Source organism: Rutidosis leptorrhynchoides, chromosome 3 (assembly GCF_046630445.1).
Source record: "Rutidosis leptorrhynchoides isolate AG116_Rl617_1_P2 chromosome 3, CSIRO_AGI_Rlap_v1, whole genome shotgun sequence".
Taxonomy (NCBI): domain Eukaryota; kingdom Viridiplantae; phylum Streptophyta; class Magnoliopsida; order Asterales; family Asteraceae; genus Rutidosis; species Rutidosis leptorrhynchoides.
In genome coordinates, this window is record NC_092335.1 from 596,440,801 (window position 1) to 596,462,411 (window position 21,611).

Consider the following 21,611-nt stretch of genomic DNA (forward strand, 5'->3'; position numbering starts at 1 on the left):
TTACAAGTTTAGGTAATACAATAATATTACTTTTGTGTATCAATAATTGACTATCCATTTATATATATATATATATTTATATATTATAACAGTATTACAATAGTTACACTCGCATTTGTGAGATGAACAATCCAGTCGGTGTCAAACAACATCACAAATGTATCTAACGAGGGAGGGGGGGGGGGGGGGCCCGTTTCACCGACGGCATTTTAGTAATTTAAGATGGTGCTTACAAACAAAAAGTAATAAATTACAAAAATACCCCTGTGTATAAACATTGTGAACGTTACAGTCCACAGGGGCATTATAGTAATTAAACATGGCGCACAATTGAATTTAGTATAGTAGTAAAAAGAACCCGAATATGTATTAATGAATTTGAAACTAACAAATAATCATGTGGGTACGTATATGATTAATTATATTTCTACAAACTACAATGCTATATAAGTGTGTAAGTAGCATGACCTTTTATTCATTGGGTTTCAAGAGACTAATAAACATGTTCACTCCAATCCATAGGTATCATCAGCTTCTGCAAAACCATTCATTAGTCGAGGATTATGTTAGATAAACGTGCACAATAATCGACCATGTATCAATTGTAAAAGGAAAATGCAAACCAGAGCTCTTAGGACTAAAATTAAACATGCATCTAAGTTAGTAATAAGCTCATAACAAACTCTTTTGATCCTCGAAGACATAATAAATTATGCATGTACAATTTCTTATTGAAAGCCATAAGGGCTTCATTAGCATAACTTACAATTGCAAAGAAAAACAAGCTATGGCTTAAAATAAAAGTGTTATGTCTACAAATAATACTATTTCTTTTAACATTATCACACGATTGATGGTTTCAAACAACAAAAAGCCAAGCTAACTAGTTCTAAAAGTCAATACCTCCGCAAACAAAATTACAAGCAAGTTTAGCTTTTTGTGCAATAGTCATTATCGACCGATAATAATAATGTTGGTTCTGTGTATTAGTGTATGCTATATTGTTTATTATTGTTATTGTTATTATTATTATTATTAATATTAATATTAATTATAATTATAATTATTATTAAATTAACAATGGTATATAAGATTTTTGATAAAGGTCAAACACTCAAACAATAACTAAGTGTGCGAATCAGATTTACTTGGGAAGGAACGAGCAAGAATATAAAAAATAATTTCGATGTGTGCAAAAAGTATTGGATACACAATCTTTAGCTTTTAAGTGGTCAAAAATGGGCTGTGAAAAGATATGTTTTCCTCATGGGTGGGACCCCCAACTTTGTTCAGAATCAACCTTCCCCCTACCTATATGTTTCTACATGCATGTAATAAAATAAAGAAAGGGTCCATCAATCAATCTTTACTTGACATAAACCTCCAAATTTTTGGGGTGTTTTTCCAGCTACTTGACAAGAAATAAAGCTTAACCCCTTCCCCTTTACATCACTCAAATACAACATTTTCTTTGAAAAAGCAAAAAAATAACACAAGACTTCACAATTGCTGTTTGTTAACATTCATTCATTGGCAATTATTGATGTTGTTTGTTTTGATTGTTGGAATGAAAGATAAGGACAATTTGTGTATAAAGTTGTTGGGGCAAGATACTTAACAAGGATTGTAGATATTTGTATTTAAGGATTTTTTACTGGGGTGACAAAATGGGCAGGTCATTTACGGGTCAAAGTTTGCAGCAGCATGGGTCATCTTTAGTGCAGGTCAAAACGGGACAGGTTAACTGACCTGCATATTATCTTTTTCTTTGGTTAAATTTTGTACCGTAACAAAGTAGATGTGTTAATATGATCATAAAGGCTACATAACTATATTATCGAATATACCAATCTAATATGTTCAATAACATAATTTAGAAGTTATATGAAGTACATTTTGAGGGACTATCAATCCATTTGACCCCATTTCCATTTAGCTTATCCATGTGACTCAACAAACATAAATTACCACATACCAACTAATGTAAGGTCAAAATTGTTACACTTTACCCTTCATCAATCCAAGAATAAGTTCATAACTCAATTTCCGAGAGCATTATTATGTAGTTATATGTATCCACCTATGCATTTTTATCTTATTTCCAAAAAATTTACAGTATACTTCAGATACTTGTCATTCAACAATATACACAAGGGAGCAAAATGAGGATCTGATTATTGCACAATGCATGTGAAATGCAAGTAGAAACGAAAGGTATAGAAGATCAGTAAGCCAAAAAAGATGCGTACTTGAGTATTTTATTACGAGGATGAAAAGAACGCTAGTCATGGAGCCAATCGTTTGATTTTCCATGTGCTTGTGTCATTTTGTTCTTGAGGAAAATAACATAACCTGAAACCAAAAGAACAATACTCACATTATAAAATATTGATGATATATCGATGATTCTAGAATCATTTCGACCCTAGCGTCAATGTGTCATCACCCTTCACTATTTATAGCCACAGGTTTGCTTGTAGATATTTGCTAGAGGGTTTGATAGGGACCAAATCACACGAAAACTGAGATGAGGATTGCGGCTGAGCATGGTTACAAAACAGCACCGAGCCCAAAGCCTTAGGCTTAGGATTTTTATTCTTGCCATCTACTGTATTATATTTAACCATATAAACCCTAATAAAGATCATAGAATGGCTAATTTCTGAAGTAATATGTGAAAAATGGAAATATACGCCTTAAACTTTATTTAGTCCATATTGAGGATAAGATGAGCATTGGTATTCACATAAATATCTTCTCTATCATCTAGATTAGATATGTTTAATTCTTGTGTCATGAAGAAATGTATTTTACTAGAATATATACGTTTATTTTAATATTCTTTGTTATCTCATAGAGGTAGACTTGACATTAGTTGGAACTCTGGCTCTTGAAGCCTTTGTAATTCTCCTCTAGGTCGTTGCTAGTGGTTTTTCTTTTATATAATTTCGCAGTTCAAAAAAAAAAAAAATTAATTAAAAAAAAAAAAAAAAAATATCGTTATCATATAGCATTTGTTAAGGTCATGATATTATTGGCACTTTAGCGGTCTTCGCACATTCTCTTAGCCAAAAGACTAATATTGCATGAGCTCTTAGCATGATTGTAAAAGTCACCAGTCGGGAGTAGTCTGCCGGGACCATATAGGGACTAGTAGACGTTGATCAACTTTGACTTTGATCAATTTTAATCGATTTTGACCAACTTTGACTTTGCGTTGGGAGGGTCCAACCCACAACATACTAATAGGATCTCATGGAAGAATAAAAATAATCAAATGTGGCTGGGCTATGGAGGTTGGTTCAACTAGTTTAAAACCTTTTAACTACACACCCTACATCCTTCTCCACTTCCTTCTGCGCTAACTTCAACATGCAAGTGATTTTAATAAACTTTCCGGGCTTATGACCGACTTTTGACCGCCATTGACCTTCGTTGACCGACTTATTAGAGCGACTTTGGTCTAGTTGGGTCGGGGTACTTACATTTCCCAACTACTCTGGCGACTAGTTGGCCGACTAGTCCGATTTTTACAACCATGACTCTTAGATGAAATTTTGCAAGAAATATAATTAAGAAGATTACCGATCATGCAATCGTGATGTCTGTCCTTGCCAGAACTCAAAAAAATTAGGTTTAAGTCTGTAACCACCCCAATGTTTCGGCTTCGGGATCAGAGCTCTGAGAAAGAAAAATAACACTTTTTACCAATAAAACACTAGCAACGAGACTTAAAATACTTTTAATTGAGATATATATGGATCACTGACCCATCGGAAAACTTTGTTTCCAAATCTTTATATTCCTGCTGAAGAAAATCACGTCCCGGAAGTACAGAGCTCTAACAAAAACGAAGAATGTAAAGACAATAATAAAAAGTTACGGGAAAAAAATAATGCAGGAACGTATAATTAAAAGATGAAAACCTGTTGACTGGCTATTGCACCAATCTGACTTCCTCTAGGGCGACTATGGAAATAACTCTCGGACTCTTCTTCGGAAACCTTCTCGACAGAACCTTCTATACGCACCTGCCAATCAAAGATTGTGACCCGTAAATGGTTTATCATTTATGGTAGAGGTGGCAAGATGGGCATTGGGCGGGTCAGGTTTTGAGATGATAAGTGTATTTTTTGTATGAATCACAACATGTCGGGTCAGGTTAGCTAGCAATTATATCAGCAATAAGTTAACTATGATTATAGATAAAAGAAAATTACAATAGTAATCTAAATTTTCAATAACATGATTAAGAAGATTGTATGCACAAGTTTTAAACTTTAGAAGATTTTCAACCCATTCAACCCATTTGACATGTTCCCCTTCGAGGCAAATTAATTAAATCTGAGCACTTGAAGATAAACAACAACCAAAATAAACAAAGTTATAAGTAAGATGTAATTAGCCACCTACGATAAATGCAAAACCAGAAAGATATAGGTTTACCTGGCGGTTCAACCCATTCCAATAAAATAGAAGTGATGCATTGGCATTCTCGGATAAATCCTTAGCTTTTCGGCTTCCATAATTTGTGTACCTGATTATGAATTACAGTGGATATAATTAAACCTGGAAACTAATTGTCACCTGTTGTACTTATTTTAATCCTTGTATTATAATACAGAAATCACTAACCAGACAAAACCGTCTTTGTCAAATCCTTTCAGCAAAACCATTCGTGATGATCTGCATCAGACACAACAACAATCTTGATTGTTGGACCAATCTTGACATAAAGTAATAGTTAGAGGTTTATTTTGTGAAATTATATCTCAAATGGATTTGAGGAGGTGGAACGTGTGAACGGATAACAAGTGGGCTAGCCGTCATTGTTTTCAATTTTGCTTCTTCCTTGACTTTTCTAATTTATTCTAGACTTGACTATTCTAGATTATTCTAAACTTGATTATCCTAGATTATTCTAGACTTGCTTAAAGGACAAGGTTAATCAACTATAAATAGGGATAGTTGCTTTATGTAATAATATGAATGTAATAAGAGTTTTTCTATAATTGTAGAAGGATTTCCAATAATTTCTTGTTCTTAAATTTTACTATTCTGTCTTATAATCTGGTACCAAATTTCTTCAATTGGTATCAGAGCTAAGTTACAAAAGGGATCGTGTTGTTGATCAAAAGGACTAGATCAATCACCAGATTCTAAGACAGAAAAATACGAGCGTCTATCGAAGACCAGATTCATGGGGGATATTATCAATACCTCGGATGCAATCAAGGATACCAGCCATCTTACGTTCCAGTGCCCTATCCTAACTGCGACCAATTATCCCATCTGGTCGCTTAGGATCAAAGCGATTTTTAAGGCACATGGAATCTGGGAATCAATTGAACCTGGAACTGATGTCGATCAGAAAAAGGATAATGCTGCAATCGCTTATCTGTATCAGTCTTTACCTGAAGACTTGATTCTTCAAGTTGCAGGTTGCACCCATGCAAAGCAAATCTGGGATGCAATCAAGACCCGTCACCTTGGAGTTGAACGAGTGATGGAGGCTAGGCTTCAAACTCTTAAAGCTGAATTTGAAGCAGCACGGATGAAAGATAGCGAAAAAATTGATGATTTTGCAGCAAAACTTTCTGGAATTGCCTCAAAATCAGCTGCACTTGGAACCGTCATTGAGGAAACCACGTTGTTGAGAAAAATATTAACTGCCATACCAGAAAAATTCTTAAATATTGCAGCCACTATCGACCAACTGGTTGATCTCAAAACGGTGAAATTTCAGGAAGTTGTGGGTAGGCTAAAAGCTTACGAAGAACGAACCAGTCTAAAGACTACAAATAACAGCCATGACCAACTTCGCCATGACCAACTTCTGTTGTCCTATGAAGGATGGGACTCAAGAAAGAAAAGGGAAAACAGCTTTGGTCGAGGTCGAGGTCGAGGGAATGGCCAAGACACCCAGGGTAGGGGCCGAGGTCGTGGACAGTTTGGTGGTCGAGGAAGGGGTTCAGGCCGCGGACAAAACTTTTTTGCTGGTAGACAAACAACTGAAAACTTAACTAAAGATCGATCCAAGCTGCAGTGTTTTCGATGTGATGCATTTGGACACTTCTCATCGGATTGTCCAACACGAAAGAAAAGAGAACAAGCAAATTTGACTCAAGCTAGATCAACCGAACTACCAGTGGTTAATGATGATAGACCTGCACTATTGATATCCGTAGCCAATCAAAGAAGCGAGAAGGAAGTAATTCATCTAAGTGAAATGAAGGTTTTTCCAGCAAAGTATGAGTCACATGATGGTGGAGAAAACATGTGGTACTTAGATACTGGAGCAACAAACCACATGACAGGAAACAAAAGGACTGTTTTCAAAACTTGATACGGATATTGGTGGTACAGTGAGATTTGGGGATAGCTCGTGTGTAGATATAGAAGGAAGAGGATCTATTTTTTTAACATGTAAGAATGGTGAACAACGTTTGTTGACCGACATACTTTATATCCCATACTTAAAGACTAACATATTTAGTCTTGGGCAAGCTGAAGAAGGGGGTTGTGTAATCTTGATCAAACATGGTTTCTTATATATGTTCGAGGTAGATGGATCGCTGCTAATGAAGGTTCAAAGGTCTCCTAATCGGCTGTATAAAATTAATCTCGAGGTTGGGACACCAATCTGTCTACATGCCAAGATTGATGATCCAGCATGGTTGTGGCATGTCCGTCTCGGTCATGTGAACTTTGATACAATAAAGCGGCTAGGGACCAACAATCTAGTTGATGGAGTGCCGGTTATTGATCACCCTACACAGATGTGCGAAGCATGTTTAGCAGGGAAACATTCACGACAAAGTTTTCCTGTTCAAACAACTTTTAGAGCCCAAAATTCACTGGAACAGGTTTTTGCAGATCTGTGCGGACCCATATCCCCTGCCTCCCAAGCTGGAAACAAGTATATTCTGCTGATTGTTGATGATCACAGCAGGTTTATGTGGTCTTTCATGTTAAAAACAAAAGGAGAGGCGTTTGAGCAATTCAAGAAATTCAAGGCGATTGCTGAAAATCAATATGGAAGGAAAATAAAGGTCCTTAGAACTGATCGGGGAGGAGAATTTACATCCAACGAGTTCAATCAGTATTGTGATTATGCTGGAATCACAAGACAATTGACTGCACCTTACACACCACAACAGAATGGTATCGTTGAAAGGCGAAATCGAACAGTGATGAGCACAACAAGGAGTATTCTTAAAGCAAAGGATATGCCACAAAGTTTATGGGCTGAAGCAGTACGTCACTCGGTTTATGTTCTAAACAGGTTGCCCACAAAGATTCTGAAAAATCAAACACCATATAAGGTTTTAAAAGGAAGAAGACCAAATCTTGATCATTTACGTGTGTTTGGATGTGTTGGATATGTGAAAGTACCTTCAGATCAAGTAAAAAAACTTGATGACAGAAGTATTCCTATGGTTTATTTAGGAACTGAACCAGGAACTAAGGCACATCGTATGTATGATCCCGAGAAGATGAAAATCGTAATCAGTCGAGATGTGGAATTTGATGAAGCACGCAAATGGGATTGGCATTCCGGAGTAGAATACAATCAAGAACCTAATCACAAAGGAGAATTCGTGATACATATAAACCCCGGTAAAGTTGTCTCAGCTGATCAAAATTCCGAAAATGGGCCTACTGAACCAGGCAGCCCAAGTAGCTCATATAGCCCACAAAGCAGCAACTCCTCAAGTCAAGGAAGATCGACCAATGAGGAAAGCATAACCCATTCTGATGTTAGCAGTCGTGAAACAACAGTAAAACAGAGAGGACCTATGATGTCTCGTCTCCCGACAGATACAGTCAATGAGTCAGATCCATCTATGGCAGAAGAGGAGACATATGATGATACACCACCACGAGGTTGGAAAAATCAAAGTGATATATATGATCTTCTTCTTACCGAAGGAGAACCAACAAATTTCAAGGAAGCTACAAGACATAAAGAATGGAAGCAAGCTATGGAAGGTGAAATAGCTTCCATTGAAAGGAATAATACTTGGGAGTTAATGGATCTACCCCAAGGACACCGACCTATTGGACTAAAATGGGTATACAAAATTAAAAGGGATGCAAAAGGAAATGTCACACGACATAAAGCACGGCTAGTTGCCAAAGGCTACATCCAGACACATGGTGTAGACTTTGACGAGGTATTCGCACCTGTAGCTAGACTTGAGACTGTTAGACTTATTCTAGCTTTGGCAGCCCAAAGAGGGTGGGATGTTCATCACCTAGATGTTAAAACAGCATTTCTACACGGTGACCTCAAGGAAGAAGTCTTTGTATCTCAACCAGAAGGTTTTGTGATAAAGGGGAAGGAACAAAAGGTGTACAGACTGTCAAAGGCTCTCTATGGCTTGAAGCAAGCCCCACGTGCTTGGAATACAAAATTAGATGGAGTTCTAAAGGAATATGGATTTCAAAGGTGTAAGCTTGAACAAGCTGTATACACAAAAAGAACACAAGAAGGATCACTTTTGGTAGGAATTTATGTTGATGATTTGATTGTAACGAGTAATAACCCGGAGAAAATTAAACAATTCAAAAGGCAAATGGAACATAAATTCGAGATGAGTGACCTGGGCTTACTTTCTTATTATCTCGGACTCGAAGTAATACAAGACATAGATGGAATAAAAATTCATCAATCAAGATATGCTAAAAGAATCCTAGAGGAAGCAGGAATGTGGGAGTGCAATTCCACCAAATATCCAATGGGACCAGGTCTGAAGTTGATGAAAGATGATGGCAGCAAATGTGTTGATGCAACTGAATACCGAAAAACAATTGGATGCCTTCGGTATTTAACTCACACACGGCCGGATCTTGCATACTCGGTGTGATATGCAAGTAGGTATATGCAAACTCCTAAAATTACTCATCTTCAAGCTGTTAAGCAAATTCTCAGGTACTTGAAAGGTACAGTAGACCTGGGTATTCACTATCGAAGGAATGGTAGCAATAATCTACTTGAATTTAGCGACAGCAGCTTCTCGGTGGACCCAGGTGATGGAAAGGGTACTACTGGATTAGTGTTCTACTTTGATGATGGACCAATTGCTTGGAATTCACAAAAACAACAAACGGTGGCCTTATCATCCTGCGAAGCAGAATTTATGGCTGCTACTGCAGCAGCTTGTCAAGCAATATGGTTAAGGGGACTCTTAGCTGAAATAACTGGAAGAAAAAAAGAACAAGTTGTGATCAAAGTTGATAATAAGTCAGCAATATCATTGATGAAAAATCCGGTATTTCATGGAAGAAGTAAGCATATCGACACACGGTATCATTTCATACGAGAGTGTGTTGAAAACGAGAAGATTAAAGTTGAACACATCAGTGGAGATCAACAACGGGCTGATATTCTTACAAAAGCATTGCCGAAGTTAAAGTTTGCTGAAATGAGAGAGATTCTTGGGGTTCAAAGGATTGAAGACTCAAAGAAATAAATGATAACTCAAGGTCAAGATTGGGGGGGGGGGGTGATTGTTGGACCAATCTTGACATAAAGTAATAGTTAGAGGTTTATTTTGTGAAATTATATCTCAAATGGATTTGAGGAGGTGGAACATGTGAACGGATAACAAGTGGGCTAGCCGTCATTGTTTTCAATTTTGCTTCTTCCTTGACTTTTCTAATTTATTCTAGACTTGACTATTCTAGATTATTCTAAACTTGATTATCCTAGATTATTCTAGACTTGCTTAAAGGACAAGGTTAATCAACTATAAATAGGGATAGTTGCTTTATGTAATAATATGAATGTAATAAGAGTTTTTCTATAATTGGAGAAGGATTTCCAATAAGTTCTTGTTCTTAAATTTTACTATTCTGTCTTATAATCTGGTACCAAATTTCTTCATTGATATCAGTCAAAAAGATTCCTTAAATTATATTTATGTATGCGGATTCGAATCACTAAAAATAAAGAACAATTTATCTATACTATGCACTATGGATTTTCTATTTGTTATTATCATGAAAATTGATAATTAGAAGTACTTACGGTTTGCCATCTTTGCCAGCAGTGCATAATGCCATAGCATTTGGTTCCTTCAAGCCAGCAGCCATTGCATCATCGAACCATTTCTGGAACTGTTGAAGAACAATTTGTCTCGTTTAATATAATACTAATTTAGACAATTAAGTGAGTATGCTGGTTGCAATCCCAGCATCATACATAACCATTAATTGCTAAGAAACTATAAACTTTTCACAATTTAAATAAGGACAACGCTAGATCAAGGAAACTGCTTAAGAATCTCATAAAGATTCACAGTGGGCCAAAAAGTAACCAGTAGAGGTGGCAAACTGGGTAGGTTGTGCAGCTCGTTGAATCAGTTGGGTTGACCCACAAACACATTTTTTCCTATGTTATTTTTTTGTATATAAGCTATACTGTTACTAAAACACCTCAATGCGTAAATACAACACACCAGGAAAGTTAAAAAAGCGATTCAGGTAACCTACTGAACCGTTTCATCTTTTGTTAATTGGTAATAGCAAATAGGTTTGTTGGTCATGTTACTACTGTTGCACCAACAGTAGCAAATAAACGTAAATAGATAAGGTTTTCCCTATTCAAGGTACATCGGGAAGATGAGTATTTTATGTTAAGGATCGTATAGCCCAAACACAATGTCCTGCAATATAAGCCCAAAAGTCCATCCTTTTCTAAAACCAATTGGTGATAGAGAGACTTCCCCTTAGACTTATATACATACATTTGTTTTGTCCCATGACCGATGTGGGACTTTGGTTTGCACCCTTACAAACCTCCCCTCAAACCTAAGTCCATCTAGGCCTCCCCTCCAACGATAGTCCGGATCCAACCTTTACCGCCGCCAACTCGGAACTCTCAACCTGGTGGGAGGGCAGGGAGATTTCGATACAAGGCTTCTAGGATCAACTCATCGGCCAGGGTCGCGCCACATCGCTGCGTGCGCTCAGGGGTGCGCTCATTGCGCCGTCCACCACATCGGGGCTATAGCCTAGCTCTGATACCATTTGTTAAGGATCGTATAGCCCAAACACAATGTCCTGCAATATAAGCCCAAAAGTCCATCCTTTTCTAAAACCAATTGGTGATAGAGGGACTTCCCCTTAGACTTATATACATACATTTGTTTTGTCTCATGACCGATGTGGGACTTTGGTTTGCACCCTTACATTTTACTCAGATGTACACGGCCTACATAGATTATCCTATGACTGTTTCCGACCCGTTTCTGGTCACTGCTTTTATCGATTAGAGATAAAAGAAAAATAACCCAACTAAACCTATTCATATGTAAATGGAGCAATCCTAAACATCTTAATCATTCTTCGTAAACACCCATAATTGTTTATTATTTTACGTGAGAAAAAAAAAATTATAAAACTGAAATTATCACTTTAACGAATAGCCAAACACCCCCATAATTCAAAAATAAAACCTTAGAGTAGGAAATGTAACAAGAACATTCACTTCTAACAAGTTTTGCGATCTAACCATGGCTCGTACCTGAACAAACGGGTCGGCATCCACTTCTTCCTCCTTTAGTTCAGGAGATATATAATTCTCTCTCATTGATGAAATGTCAACTTGAGGAGCCTTTCCAATTCGAACACACATAGACGTTCCAGGATATGGTGGAAGGTTAAGCTTAAACTTATCCACAATCGAAGGTGGAACAAATCTCCCGCCTAAGAAATGATGGGACCCACAAAACTTCTTGGCACCCAACTTAGGAGCAGTTAAAGAAACCTAACATATGCAGAATATACATTTAAAAACAAAATGAGAAACCGACTGATTAGATAATGGGTTATATACTTATATCTTGGTATGGGTCGAGTCGGGTTGACCCGGATTTATTCTTTGTCCATTTTCTTTTAAATGATAATAAAGCCTGTAAAGTATGAGTACAAAACTACTATAGTATTGCAACTTTCTGAATAAAGTGGTATAGGAGGATGTTTGCACAAACTTCATACTATCTTTACCTACCATTATGACCCATTTCCTTATTAGTTTAAGTAATTTAATTTGACTCGTTAGAGTTATATCATAACCCAAATTAACCGATTCATAAGTGGGTCAAAATTTTACCCTCTAGGTACATTGCGTCAAGGATTAAAACATTTCAACTTTAAAGTCGACCAATGATTTATTTAATATTTGCTCCTAAATGCACGGTTTCTATGAGAACATACCAACATATCAGGTTTGATTCCGTCACCATCGATATCTCCCTCTTCTACATGCCATCCAGACGGTATATCTATAGAGGCAATAACGGTTGGTTTTTGATTAACTTCACTATATTTTTTAAGATTTACTAGCCGCTGAATCAACTCATCAAATGGTGGCCTTGGTGTACCTGAAAGAAAATAAACGATGCAGAAAGATATTTGGTAGTGCAAAACTACGTGAGACTAAAAAAAAAAATTCATAGTCCAACTACTTGTTGTCTATTCCTGTAAATTTCTTCCTGATTAAGAACGAAGTTAACTGACATAAAAATATTATCATCTTAATTTACACACAAAGTCGTTCAGTTTATACCAAGCTAGCTTGGTGAGTCTTCTCACTTTTTCAGGACGTTACTGATCGAGTATTCGAGTTGGGTTGACCAACCTAAATGTATTTGGCCTTTTCCTGTTTCCTTATTAATACCTAACATAAAGTCACATAAACTATTACGAAACCAATGAACATTTTTGTTTACTAAGCAATATAAGAGGTCGTAGACAATTCGGATAATGGCCAAGCTTTAATCTGCTTGACCAGTTTCCTTCTAAACTATTTTGTTTTAACTAGTTCCATGCATCTTCATATGTACAGGCATGAATTAAGGTACACGAAGAAGATTTACCATGAAACGAAAAACCAAACATGGCATCAACCAAAATATTGAAGTCTTCTGATAAGTTCATAGGCAGATCATCCACCGACATGAAAGGGATACCTAATGATTCTAGCTGCAATATATTAAATAAGCATTTCAGACTAAATAGAAAAATGCACTGTCGTAGAGATGGCAAGATGGGTATATAGGGCTGAATCTCAACACCTTTTGTCCATTTTTTAATAAAGTTCTTAATTGTATCTGTTAATTAAAAAAAAAAAAAAATCTTCTTTGAACAAAGCAATTAAAGAAGTACGAAACAGAAGTACACTTCAGGTAACTTTAGTACAATTAGAGAGGTTCTCGTCATTTAGTTGACCATTTGGGATAAAATATAACCCATATTAGACCCAATTCGAAATACCAGCACACATTTCTTTCATACAAGTTCAGGGTATATCTCTACCTGAGTCACCAGACCTGTATAAAGTGGCTTTGCAGTACGTTTAGGATAACAAACGAACGGTTTGTATCCAAAGTGATACAAATGACGAGCAGCTACAAGGCCGTCCCCACCATTATTTCCTGGGCCACATATTGTTAGAACACGATTATAATCCTTCACATTGTAGACCTGTCAACAAAATTCCACAAAGAGAAGATAAGCATAATGACATTAGAACGAATCTTCCTCTAAATATTTATTGTTAAAGCATCCTAAATAAGATAATCTATGTTATAAATATGTACAAGTATCAGCTTAAAAAGTTAAAACAGCACTATTATGGGATTATCATGAACCTAAAGTTAACAATACGATCAACACCAGAAAACAAAGTTATTTATATCTATCAGTCTGAACATGCAAGCTTACTTATCTCATACATATTGCTCTCTATGCTTTAATTCTTGACTTACTGTTAAAGATGGTACTTTACAGCCCATGTATCAAAATTTGGTTCAAATTTCTGATTATAATTATTCTCCAACATCTTAAAAATGTCATATTTAAATACCTTAGCTAAGAATGAAACAGGTCAAATTTGTCAAAGACCGACCAAAGTGTATTACCCAAATGCTTACAATCTCCTAGATCATTTCAGTGTTTATCAGTAAAATAGGCTATTATCTTAGCAGCATCGCATTTTTTTTACCATGTATTGTACGCTAACTATTTCTTAATTTTAAAAAGAAGACAAGCTAGGCCAGGTCAATATGACCCAACCCCAACTATCAATTGATTACCGCTACAACATTATCTTACGCTAACTATTATCTTAGCAGCATCGCATTTTTTTTTTACCATGTATTTTCTCATTTATCTTACGTAACTATTTTTTTACACCAACTTCTTATCTAATTATTCAATAATTTTTAGCCACAACATAAAATATTATAGGGATAGCTATTTTTCATTACATATTATAAGCAGTAATGATTGTTCTACAACTTATTTAGATATGAAATGAGTATATAAATGGGAATACAGATGAAGTTGTCCCTGTGCGAAATTAGTATATAGTAACTCCTTATAAATGACCTAATTATAGGCTCATCGTTGAGTATAAATAAATAGTAGCCTTACTGCACTCCGTTGGATTTCAACATTTCCTTAATTCACCATTATCTTTAAAGCTTTTTAGGTAGTTTGATGTGTCAGTTTATCTATTTTTCCATAGTTAAAGGATCTAAAGTTCCAATTTTTACAACCATTTTCCAACATACTCTCTTCATTTCAAGTCTAATCACGTAAACGGGATGAACTATTATTCATTCTTGCAGCTCAAAAAAAGGATCTTCAAATGAAAATACCGTATATGTCCAATAATTCGGGACAAACACTATTAAAGTGACATCACCATAACTCACCTCTGCAATCGCTGTAGCAACGCTTAAACCAGCCAATTCCTGCAAATACAACACGTCATCAAAACATTATAAAATGAATTACAATAGGCCACCATAAATTGACACATCCTTCAAAAGCTCATAGTAGATTTGCACCCTTTACAAAAAAACTCGACAATGTACAACAACACAAAGTAACCAATGGTCATGTACTCATGATTCGCGTCATAGTAAGCGATTGTTTGTTTATATAAACTAACATTGACTAAACAATACTAAATAACCATAATCATAATCATAATCATAATCATAATCAACAGTAATAATTAGACGTTCTCCACGAAGTAATGTATTTAAATATATATATATATATATATATATATATATATATATATATATATATATATAGTTAATTGATAATTAAATAGATCCAAATACTGATTTAATTAAGCATTAAACATGGTATAATATGTTATACCCAACACAAAATAACTACAGTAAATAAAACCTAGATAGTAAATTGACTAACCATAAGCTGATCAACACTAAATCCAAGAGGACCCATAAGAATCTCATCAACCTCAGCAGCTTGTCGTTGATTTAAATACGAAATTGTGTCACTCAATTTCATGTTGTTAGCCATTACTTGCTCTCTCGAACAACAATAACCACGAAATTTGTACCTCAAAATTGAACCGAATAAACCCTAAAATCACAATTATCAAATTGCTCATATAATAAAACAAGTATCAATATATAACAATTAAACAAAAATATATATATACAAAATGAAAGAAATAGATGAAAAGGGGATTGATTACGTGGGGAGATTTTTGAAGAGGGGAAGAAGGTGTGATTATAGTTGGAGTAGAAGTTGAAGGGAGTGAAGAAGAAAGTAAACGAGTGATGAACGAACAAGAGTGTGTCAGTATCATAGCCTTATTTCTGTTTTTGGGTAAGAATTGCACCATTTGGTTTTAGTGGAAATTGGAAATGGGCTTTGTTTGCATCATTGAGATGGTTGGTGTGAAACTAGACTTCTGGTCATGTTGGTGTTTGTTGGCAGCATGAGGTCCGCTCCTACCATATTTTTTAGGCTTTACATTTCTCATGTTGGTGCTTTAGGCTTTACACTTTACTTTTGAGTAAAAGTTTAATTATTTAATTTCTAAGGGCTTGTTTAGTTTCACCTTAATTAGTGATGTGAATACCCATGTTGGTGTGAAACTTGAAACTCTGTGTATTCAGCTTTTTTTTTCAATTGAGTTAAAAGTTAAATAGATCACTATTGATTCAGATCCTAAAGCGTCTGAATGATAGACCCACCAATCTATTTGACACATCAATTGAAATGATACTTGAGTACAAACCAAAACATCGTACTTGTACAAACCGGTTGAAGACTAGCACATGAACTATAATTTCAACACTTATAAACTCGATCGCACTTAAAATGGCGCTGAAACATCTGCTAAATCATAAAAACAAACCAGAAAAGGTTGCCCCTAAAAAATACTACTAACAGCCATCGTAAACAACATTCATACCTAGACAATGAATCATCCAACATACATTTATCGAACCAACAAGTCGTTATCACATGTCCAAGTAAAATTAAACAGAGACTAACAACTTGAGTAACCAAATGGTCAATGGCCTTGCGGTATCGAGGTGCCCCTCTGAGTTTATGGGTTCAACTCCTGGTGAGGACAAGTTCGTGTAAAAATCATATAGCATGTGTAAGTTTGCTATATAAAAAAACAACTTGAGTAAACCCGGCCATTATTAAAAAGCAAACATTTGGGAATAAAACTAACATCAAGTCTTGGTAGTGTTGGATCATCGTCCGCTTTGATAAAGACCGGATGTGCTAAGCATGTATCTGATTCATCGAAGTCAATTTAGAAAATTGGCCGTTTTTCGAATGTTAAGTTATGGGTGAAAGAGGTGAACCCAACTTTTGTTGGATGACAATTGGTTTAATGATGTTTTCCCTTCCGATCTCTTTGCCATTTCGAACCGGATTGTTATGGAGGGACATCCTTTTTATGACAAACAAGTTGATAATGTGCAAGACGCATTAGTGGTTTCGGTTGTCGTTCAAGAGATTGCGCAAGAAATTAGTGCTGAAGTAAACGAGGACACTGTTGTTGATGCTACTGTATATGTTGTTGCAGATGATGTTGTGAGTGGACAGTGGACTTGTGGATGAGAGAGTTTGATGTTCATGCTTGAAGTTTGGTAGTTTTGATGAAGGTGCATTTTCTAATTCGCCGCTTCGAGTTCAAGAAGATCGAGACTTGTTTAATAATTGCGTGGATATCCCTGTTGTCGAAGTTTCTGATTCAAATTTGCAACAAATTGTTGTTGCCCCAACTGTTGATAAAGTATATACTTATTATTCTTTTGGTGACCAAGCCGTTATTGATCATCCTTTGGGTCCTCGTGTAAAGAAAGGTAAAAACAAGGCGAAGAAGGATAAGGATTGGTAGATGCTTAGGTACGAAGAGGAAGTGGACAAATTGATTGATGATGGTAAAGGCTTCTTTCAAGGTTTAGTGGATTTTGAATCGATCCCACCATGCGCTCAAGGTTCGTTTATTTATGGTAGCTCGTTCGATGTTAGCTCGTTCAACTTTAAATCGAGAAGAGGTAAAGGAGCACAAGGTTCGTTTATTAATGGTAGCTCGTTCGATGTTAGCTCGTTCAACTTTAAATCGAGAAGAGGTAAAGGAGCAGATATTGAAATGGTTGATGAGATGACTTCTCGAACGGACCGAAGGAACAAAAAAATGGTAGTCTAAACCCGTTTATTTTAGTTGTATACTATTTAGCTTGCTTTTTCTTAGTTAGGTTGTGTTTGATTTTTTTATTAGTGATCTTGGCCGGATGTTTTGAGTTCTTGAGTGGTTGTATTCATGTTGTTAGTTTGGTTAGTAAGGCTTGTTTCGAGTTATCATTTTTGTTTGATTGGTTTACTTTTTTCGAGCCTTTCATTTCTTTTGTTTTGTTTATATCATTTTTGAGTTTATCTATCCATAAAAATTATTTAATTTTAGTTTTAATGGTAAAGTAATTATTTTTAGGAGTTGATCATTATACACTACTTTTTAATTCACGTACATTTTTATCTCATAAAATTACAGTTACACCCCTATATTAATAGCTAAACTTATATTATTATTATTATTATTATTATTATTATTATTATTATATTATTATTATTCATTATCGTAGAATTGTAGATTGTTAGATATAATTGAGAGTAGAATAGGTAATTAACATCACGAATCAAAAAGAATAAAACAACATTTCGTTCGATTTGCTACAATCAAACGTAACACATTTCATCCCTTTTCAATTCCTTTCAATTCATCAGGCGTCTTCAGGTTCTTTTAATCCCTAATTCTCGATTTACACCTAATCATGTTTATAAGTTTGAGCTGAACTCTATTATGATCTACAACCTAGTTTATTGCTTGATCTGTTCTGTATTAAAAAACTTCGATTTCTTTCACAATTAGTAGTTTTTTTTTTTTTTTTTTAAATCTTCAAAGTTTGTAGACCGTTGATAAGGTGATCAACCGATTTAAGATCTACAGAAAGATGTTGCTGGCTGTACTTATTACTAATTCTGAGGGCAATATCCTCGTTGAACGGTACCATTAAAACCCTAACTCTTATTTACTTCTCTGTTTTTAAGTTTATATTACACAATAAATTATACTCACTGTTGAATGATTGTTTTATTTACTTGAAAATGAATGAAATCCTGATGTTTTCGGTGTGTTTGAATGATATTGTGAAAATATAATTCAATTATGTATGTGGATCATGAGGCAAACATTAGTTTAAATCTAATCCAGGAATCATAATTTATGAATGCAATGAGTTTATATAGAGTACTAGTTGAGTTCGTTTAATGTAAGTTTCAAGACATTATGGTGAAGTATATAGAACTGAACTTAGTATATATAATGTCACAATTTTGAACTCTTGATCCATCTACACATACGTTAATATATCATATATGTTGTGTCATCTTGCAGTTTTAATGGTGTTCTGGGCGAGGAAAGGCTGCATTGGCGATCGTTCTTGGTGAAACTTGGAGCAGATAACCTTAAAGGTGTCAAGAATGAAGAACTTCTCGTCGCATGCCACAAGTAATTTACTATTTTTCCTTTTCTCTAACGTTGATGGTACCTTTTTCTCCCTACGTGTTTAAGGTTACTAATTTGCTTTATAGATTCATTTATTGGATGAATTAGAGGTATTTACAATAGTACAAGAGCTTGCTTGTTTTGGCCATGCTTATTAGTACGGATGCCTTAATACATTTGGTATGTTTTTTGAAATGGTATCTACAGTAGGGGTATTCTTACTTTTTATCAACTGTAAACACTCACTGATAGTCTGATATGCACAGGCTATAATGCAATATTATACTTATTAAACTTATTCATTCAGCTGCCTTAATACATCTGATATGTTTTTGATATACTGAAATGGTATCCGCAGAAGGTTCCATTGTAGTGTTATGCATACAGTAGATGCATACAACTTATAGATTTCATGATTATCATATTATGTGTTCTATTGGATTGTGATTTTATGGTACAGGGTTGCTTTAGTTTACACTCTATGCAGATATATATTTTAATATGTCCGAGGTGTTTAAAGATACTTTATCCTAGCATGCTATAGTACCTCACAATTTTGCTATCTCTGCAGTTCAATGATTTACTAAATTAATAATCTTGTTGTTTACTATTTGTTTTATTACTGTGTGTTGCCGTAGCTCAAACTTGCGAAGTGGATATTATTGACATAATAGCAAGGACGTATAAAACTATAAAAGTATATTTGTGTACTAGTGTTGTTATAGTCATAAGTTGAATGATTTGGTATTTATACTTGGATGACTTGTATTATGCATTTTTACATGTTTACATACAATACTATGTGCTAGTTCAGTCATGTGACTTGTCAATTGCCATTACCGTTTCAGGTCTGTATATATAGTGTACACAGTGCTTGGACACGTAAGCATCTATCTTGTTGGAAAGGATGAGTATGATGAGCTTGCTTGTAAGCATATCTTAGTTTCCTTAACTATAGCGATTTTTTTTCCTATTTTGAGAAGGCCCACTTCAAGATACCATTTTCTCATTGAATTTATGACGAATAAATTGATTATGTCAATTTTGGTCATCACAATTATTTGTGTATTGAAGGCATTGGCGAACCTACATTTAGGATCATGGGGTCCCATGGCCCAACTATCTCTAATTTTTTATTACTAAATAGCTTCAAAATCGTACTAACACCACTAAATTAACTAAATTTAACTATGGGACTCCATTTATTTGCAGGATTGATGGTATTTTAAAGTAAACAACTACTACTACTAATTATGAAGGGTATTTTGTGGGGGAAAAAAAGATTTAGGACCACTTTGAGTTTTTATCCTAGATTCGCCACTAAATTTGAAGGGTATATTAGATACCCTAAAAAATACTCAATATTTTTTCCAAAGTTTATGATTTCTTATTGGTTAATGTAATCTTCCATTTTCTTGAAGTGTCGGAAGCAATTTTTGTGGTTACCTCGGCCATAAAGGATGTGTGCGGGAAGCCTCCAACTGAGCGCCTCTTTTTGGATAAGTATGGCAGGATATGTTTGTGCCTCGATGAGATAGTGTGGAAGGTGAGCTCTACTTTTTTATTTTTTGAGATTTCTCCCTTAGTCTAATTAATTGATTTAGTCTAATTTGTGTATAATAACCAAATTAATATACGGTCAATGTATTTGGTCCCCCGTATTGAGGGGCTTATTCGACCTGCTTCCTTATTCTCAAACACACTTTGTCCCGAGACACATACAACCTATGTAAGTGTTTGCCTATGGGTTAAGTATACAAAATTACTTGTCAACATAGGGATCCTATAAGCTCTCAGCAAGTGCTATCAGTGTCCATGTGGCTATTTTTTTGTATTTTAGGACTAAGGATAATAATCAGTAACGTAGGGCCCACAAAGCGATAACGAGCAAGACGAATGTGGTAAAAAAAAATGCTGTCTTGTAGATGGTGATGGTGATAAATGGAAAAAATGGACAAAACAAATAGATAAAAAGCTGTCTTGTATACTTAGGATGACTCCTTCACTCATTTTGCTCTTTATTATTATTGAAAATGCATCCTTCAATTGACTATTTGTTAAGGATAAAATGCAATATACGCCCAACTAAACAAACAATGCCGATGTAGGAAATCGGCTTAGTAAATAGTTTTGTTGGTTGTTTTTTTTTTGAACGGCAAACTTTGCATCAGTGTATCATTTATTTCAACGACACTCATCATTTGCACTCATCATTTTCGCCTAAAGAAATCTTTATACTAATACTCCGTATTATTTTATTCATCGTGAAGGGGTTGTTGGAGAACACTGACAAGGATAGAATCAAAAGGCTGATAAGGTTGAAGCCCCCAACTGAGTTTTGATCATGATGTGCCATTTCGTTTTTGCACCCTTAATAATCTTCTTACAGTATCTTGATTAGTTGTTTAAATCAAGCAATGTACTTTTAATTATGGTGTGCCATTTCGTTTTTGCTTCTAACTGCTGATTCCAGCCTATCTGATGTTTTGAGGTATTTTTTACAGTTGCTGCCTTCAGTTTTTTATCTTCGTAGTTTGTTAGACCACCTTTAGCGCACGCGTGCTAGGTGGTGTGTTGGCCAACACGCCGGCAAACACGCCGTAGCGCGGCGTGTTGGACCAAAAATCCAATGGCGTGCAGCAAGTTAACACATGAGTTTTAGGAGGCGTGCTTCAAGTTAACCCATTTTTTAATTAGTTTTTATCCCCTTTTTCACCCAACTTCCAATCAGATTTTAACACATCAC

At 35.3% G+C, this 21,611-nt stretch overlaps 2 protein-coding genes across 3 annotated transcripts; one reads left to right on the forward strand and one right to left on the reverse strand.

Moving 5' to 3' along the window:
• Positions 1–267: 267 nt before the first annotated feature.
• On the reverse strand, positions 268–15,691 carry LOC139898790 (pyridoxine/pyridoxamine 5'-phosphate oxidase 1, chloroplastic). Its single transcript, XM_071881562.1, has 15 exons — positions 15,527–15,691; positions 15,235–15,411; positions 14,727–14,765; positions 13,324–13,491; positions 12,885–12,990; positions 12,223–12,389; positions 11,531–11,773; positions 10,034–10,122; positions 4,636–4,686; positions 4,447–4,537; positions 3,927–4,031; positions 3,771–3,841; positions 3,586–3,681; positions 2,250–2,352; positions 268–535 (listed from the first exon to the last, which is right to left on the reverse strand). Exons 1-14 carry the CDS (start codon positions 15,674–15,676, stop codon positions 2,286–2,288), a joined length of 1,620 nt encoding a protein of 539 aa, XP_071737663.1. The 5' UTR covers positions 15,677–15,691; the 3' UTR covers positions 268–535; positions 2,250–2,285.
• A 2,302-nt stretch (positions 15,692–17,993) lies between these two features.
• Positions 17,994–21,368, forward strand: LOC139898791 (uncharacterized). Of its 2 annotated transcripts, none has more exons than XM_071881563.1 (6): positions 17,994–18,094; positions 18,263–18,364; positions 18,755–18,868; positions 19,714–19,793; positions 20,287–20,411; positions 21,136–21,368. In XM_071881563.1, the coding sequence occupies exons 2-6, from the start codon at positions 18,312–18,314 to the stop codon at positions 21,205–21,207; spliced, it is 444 nt and encodes a 147-aa protein (XP_071737664.1). In that variant the 5' UTR covers positions 17,994–18,094; positions 18,263–18,311; the 3' UTR covers positions 21,208–21,368. The 2 variants fall into 2 exon arrangements, with proteins under 2 accessions (XP_071737664.1, XP_071737665.1); XM_071881564.1 differs by having other exon boundaries at positions 18,009–18,094; positions 18,270–18,364.
• Positions 21,369–21,611: the final 243 nt, after the last annotated feature.

Excerpts from the sequence above, each read along its gene's own strand:
- LOC139898790 (XM_071881562.1), bottom strand. The coding sequence starts at position 15,676 with ATGGTGCAATTCTTACCCAAAAACAGAAATAAGGCTATGATACTGACA. Across the intron at positions 14,766-15,234 it reads TTAGTGTTGATCAGCTTATG|GAATTGGCTGGTTTAAGCGT; the intron begins GTTAGTCAATTT and ends TTGTATTTGCAG. Across the intron at positions 2,353-3,585 it reads ACATCACGATTGCATGATCG|GTTATGTTATTTTCCTCAAG; the intron begins GTAATCTTCTTA and ends TTTTGGTTTCAG.
- LOC139898791 (XM_071881563.1), top strand. The coding sequence starts at position 18,312 with ATGTTGCTGGCTGTACTTATTACTAATTCTGAGGGCAATATCCTCGTT. Across the intron at positions 18,365-18,754 it reads GGCAATATCCTCGTTGAACG|TTTTAATGGTGTTCTGGGCG; the intron begins GTACCATTAAAA and ends GTCATCTTGCAG. Across the intron at positions 19,794-20,286 it reads TGAGTATGATGAGCTTGCTT|TGTCGGAAGCAATTTTTGTG; the intron begins GTAAGCATATCT and ends ATTTTCTTGAAG.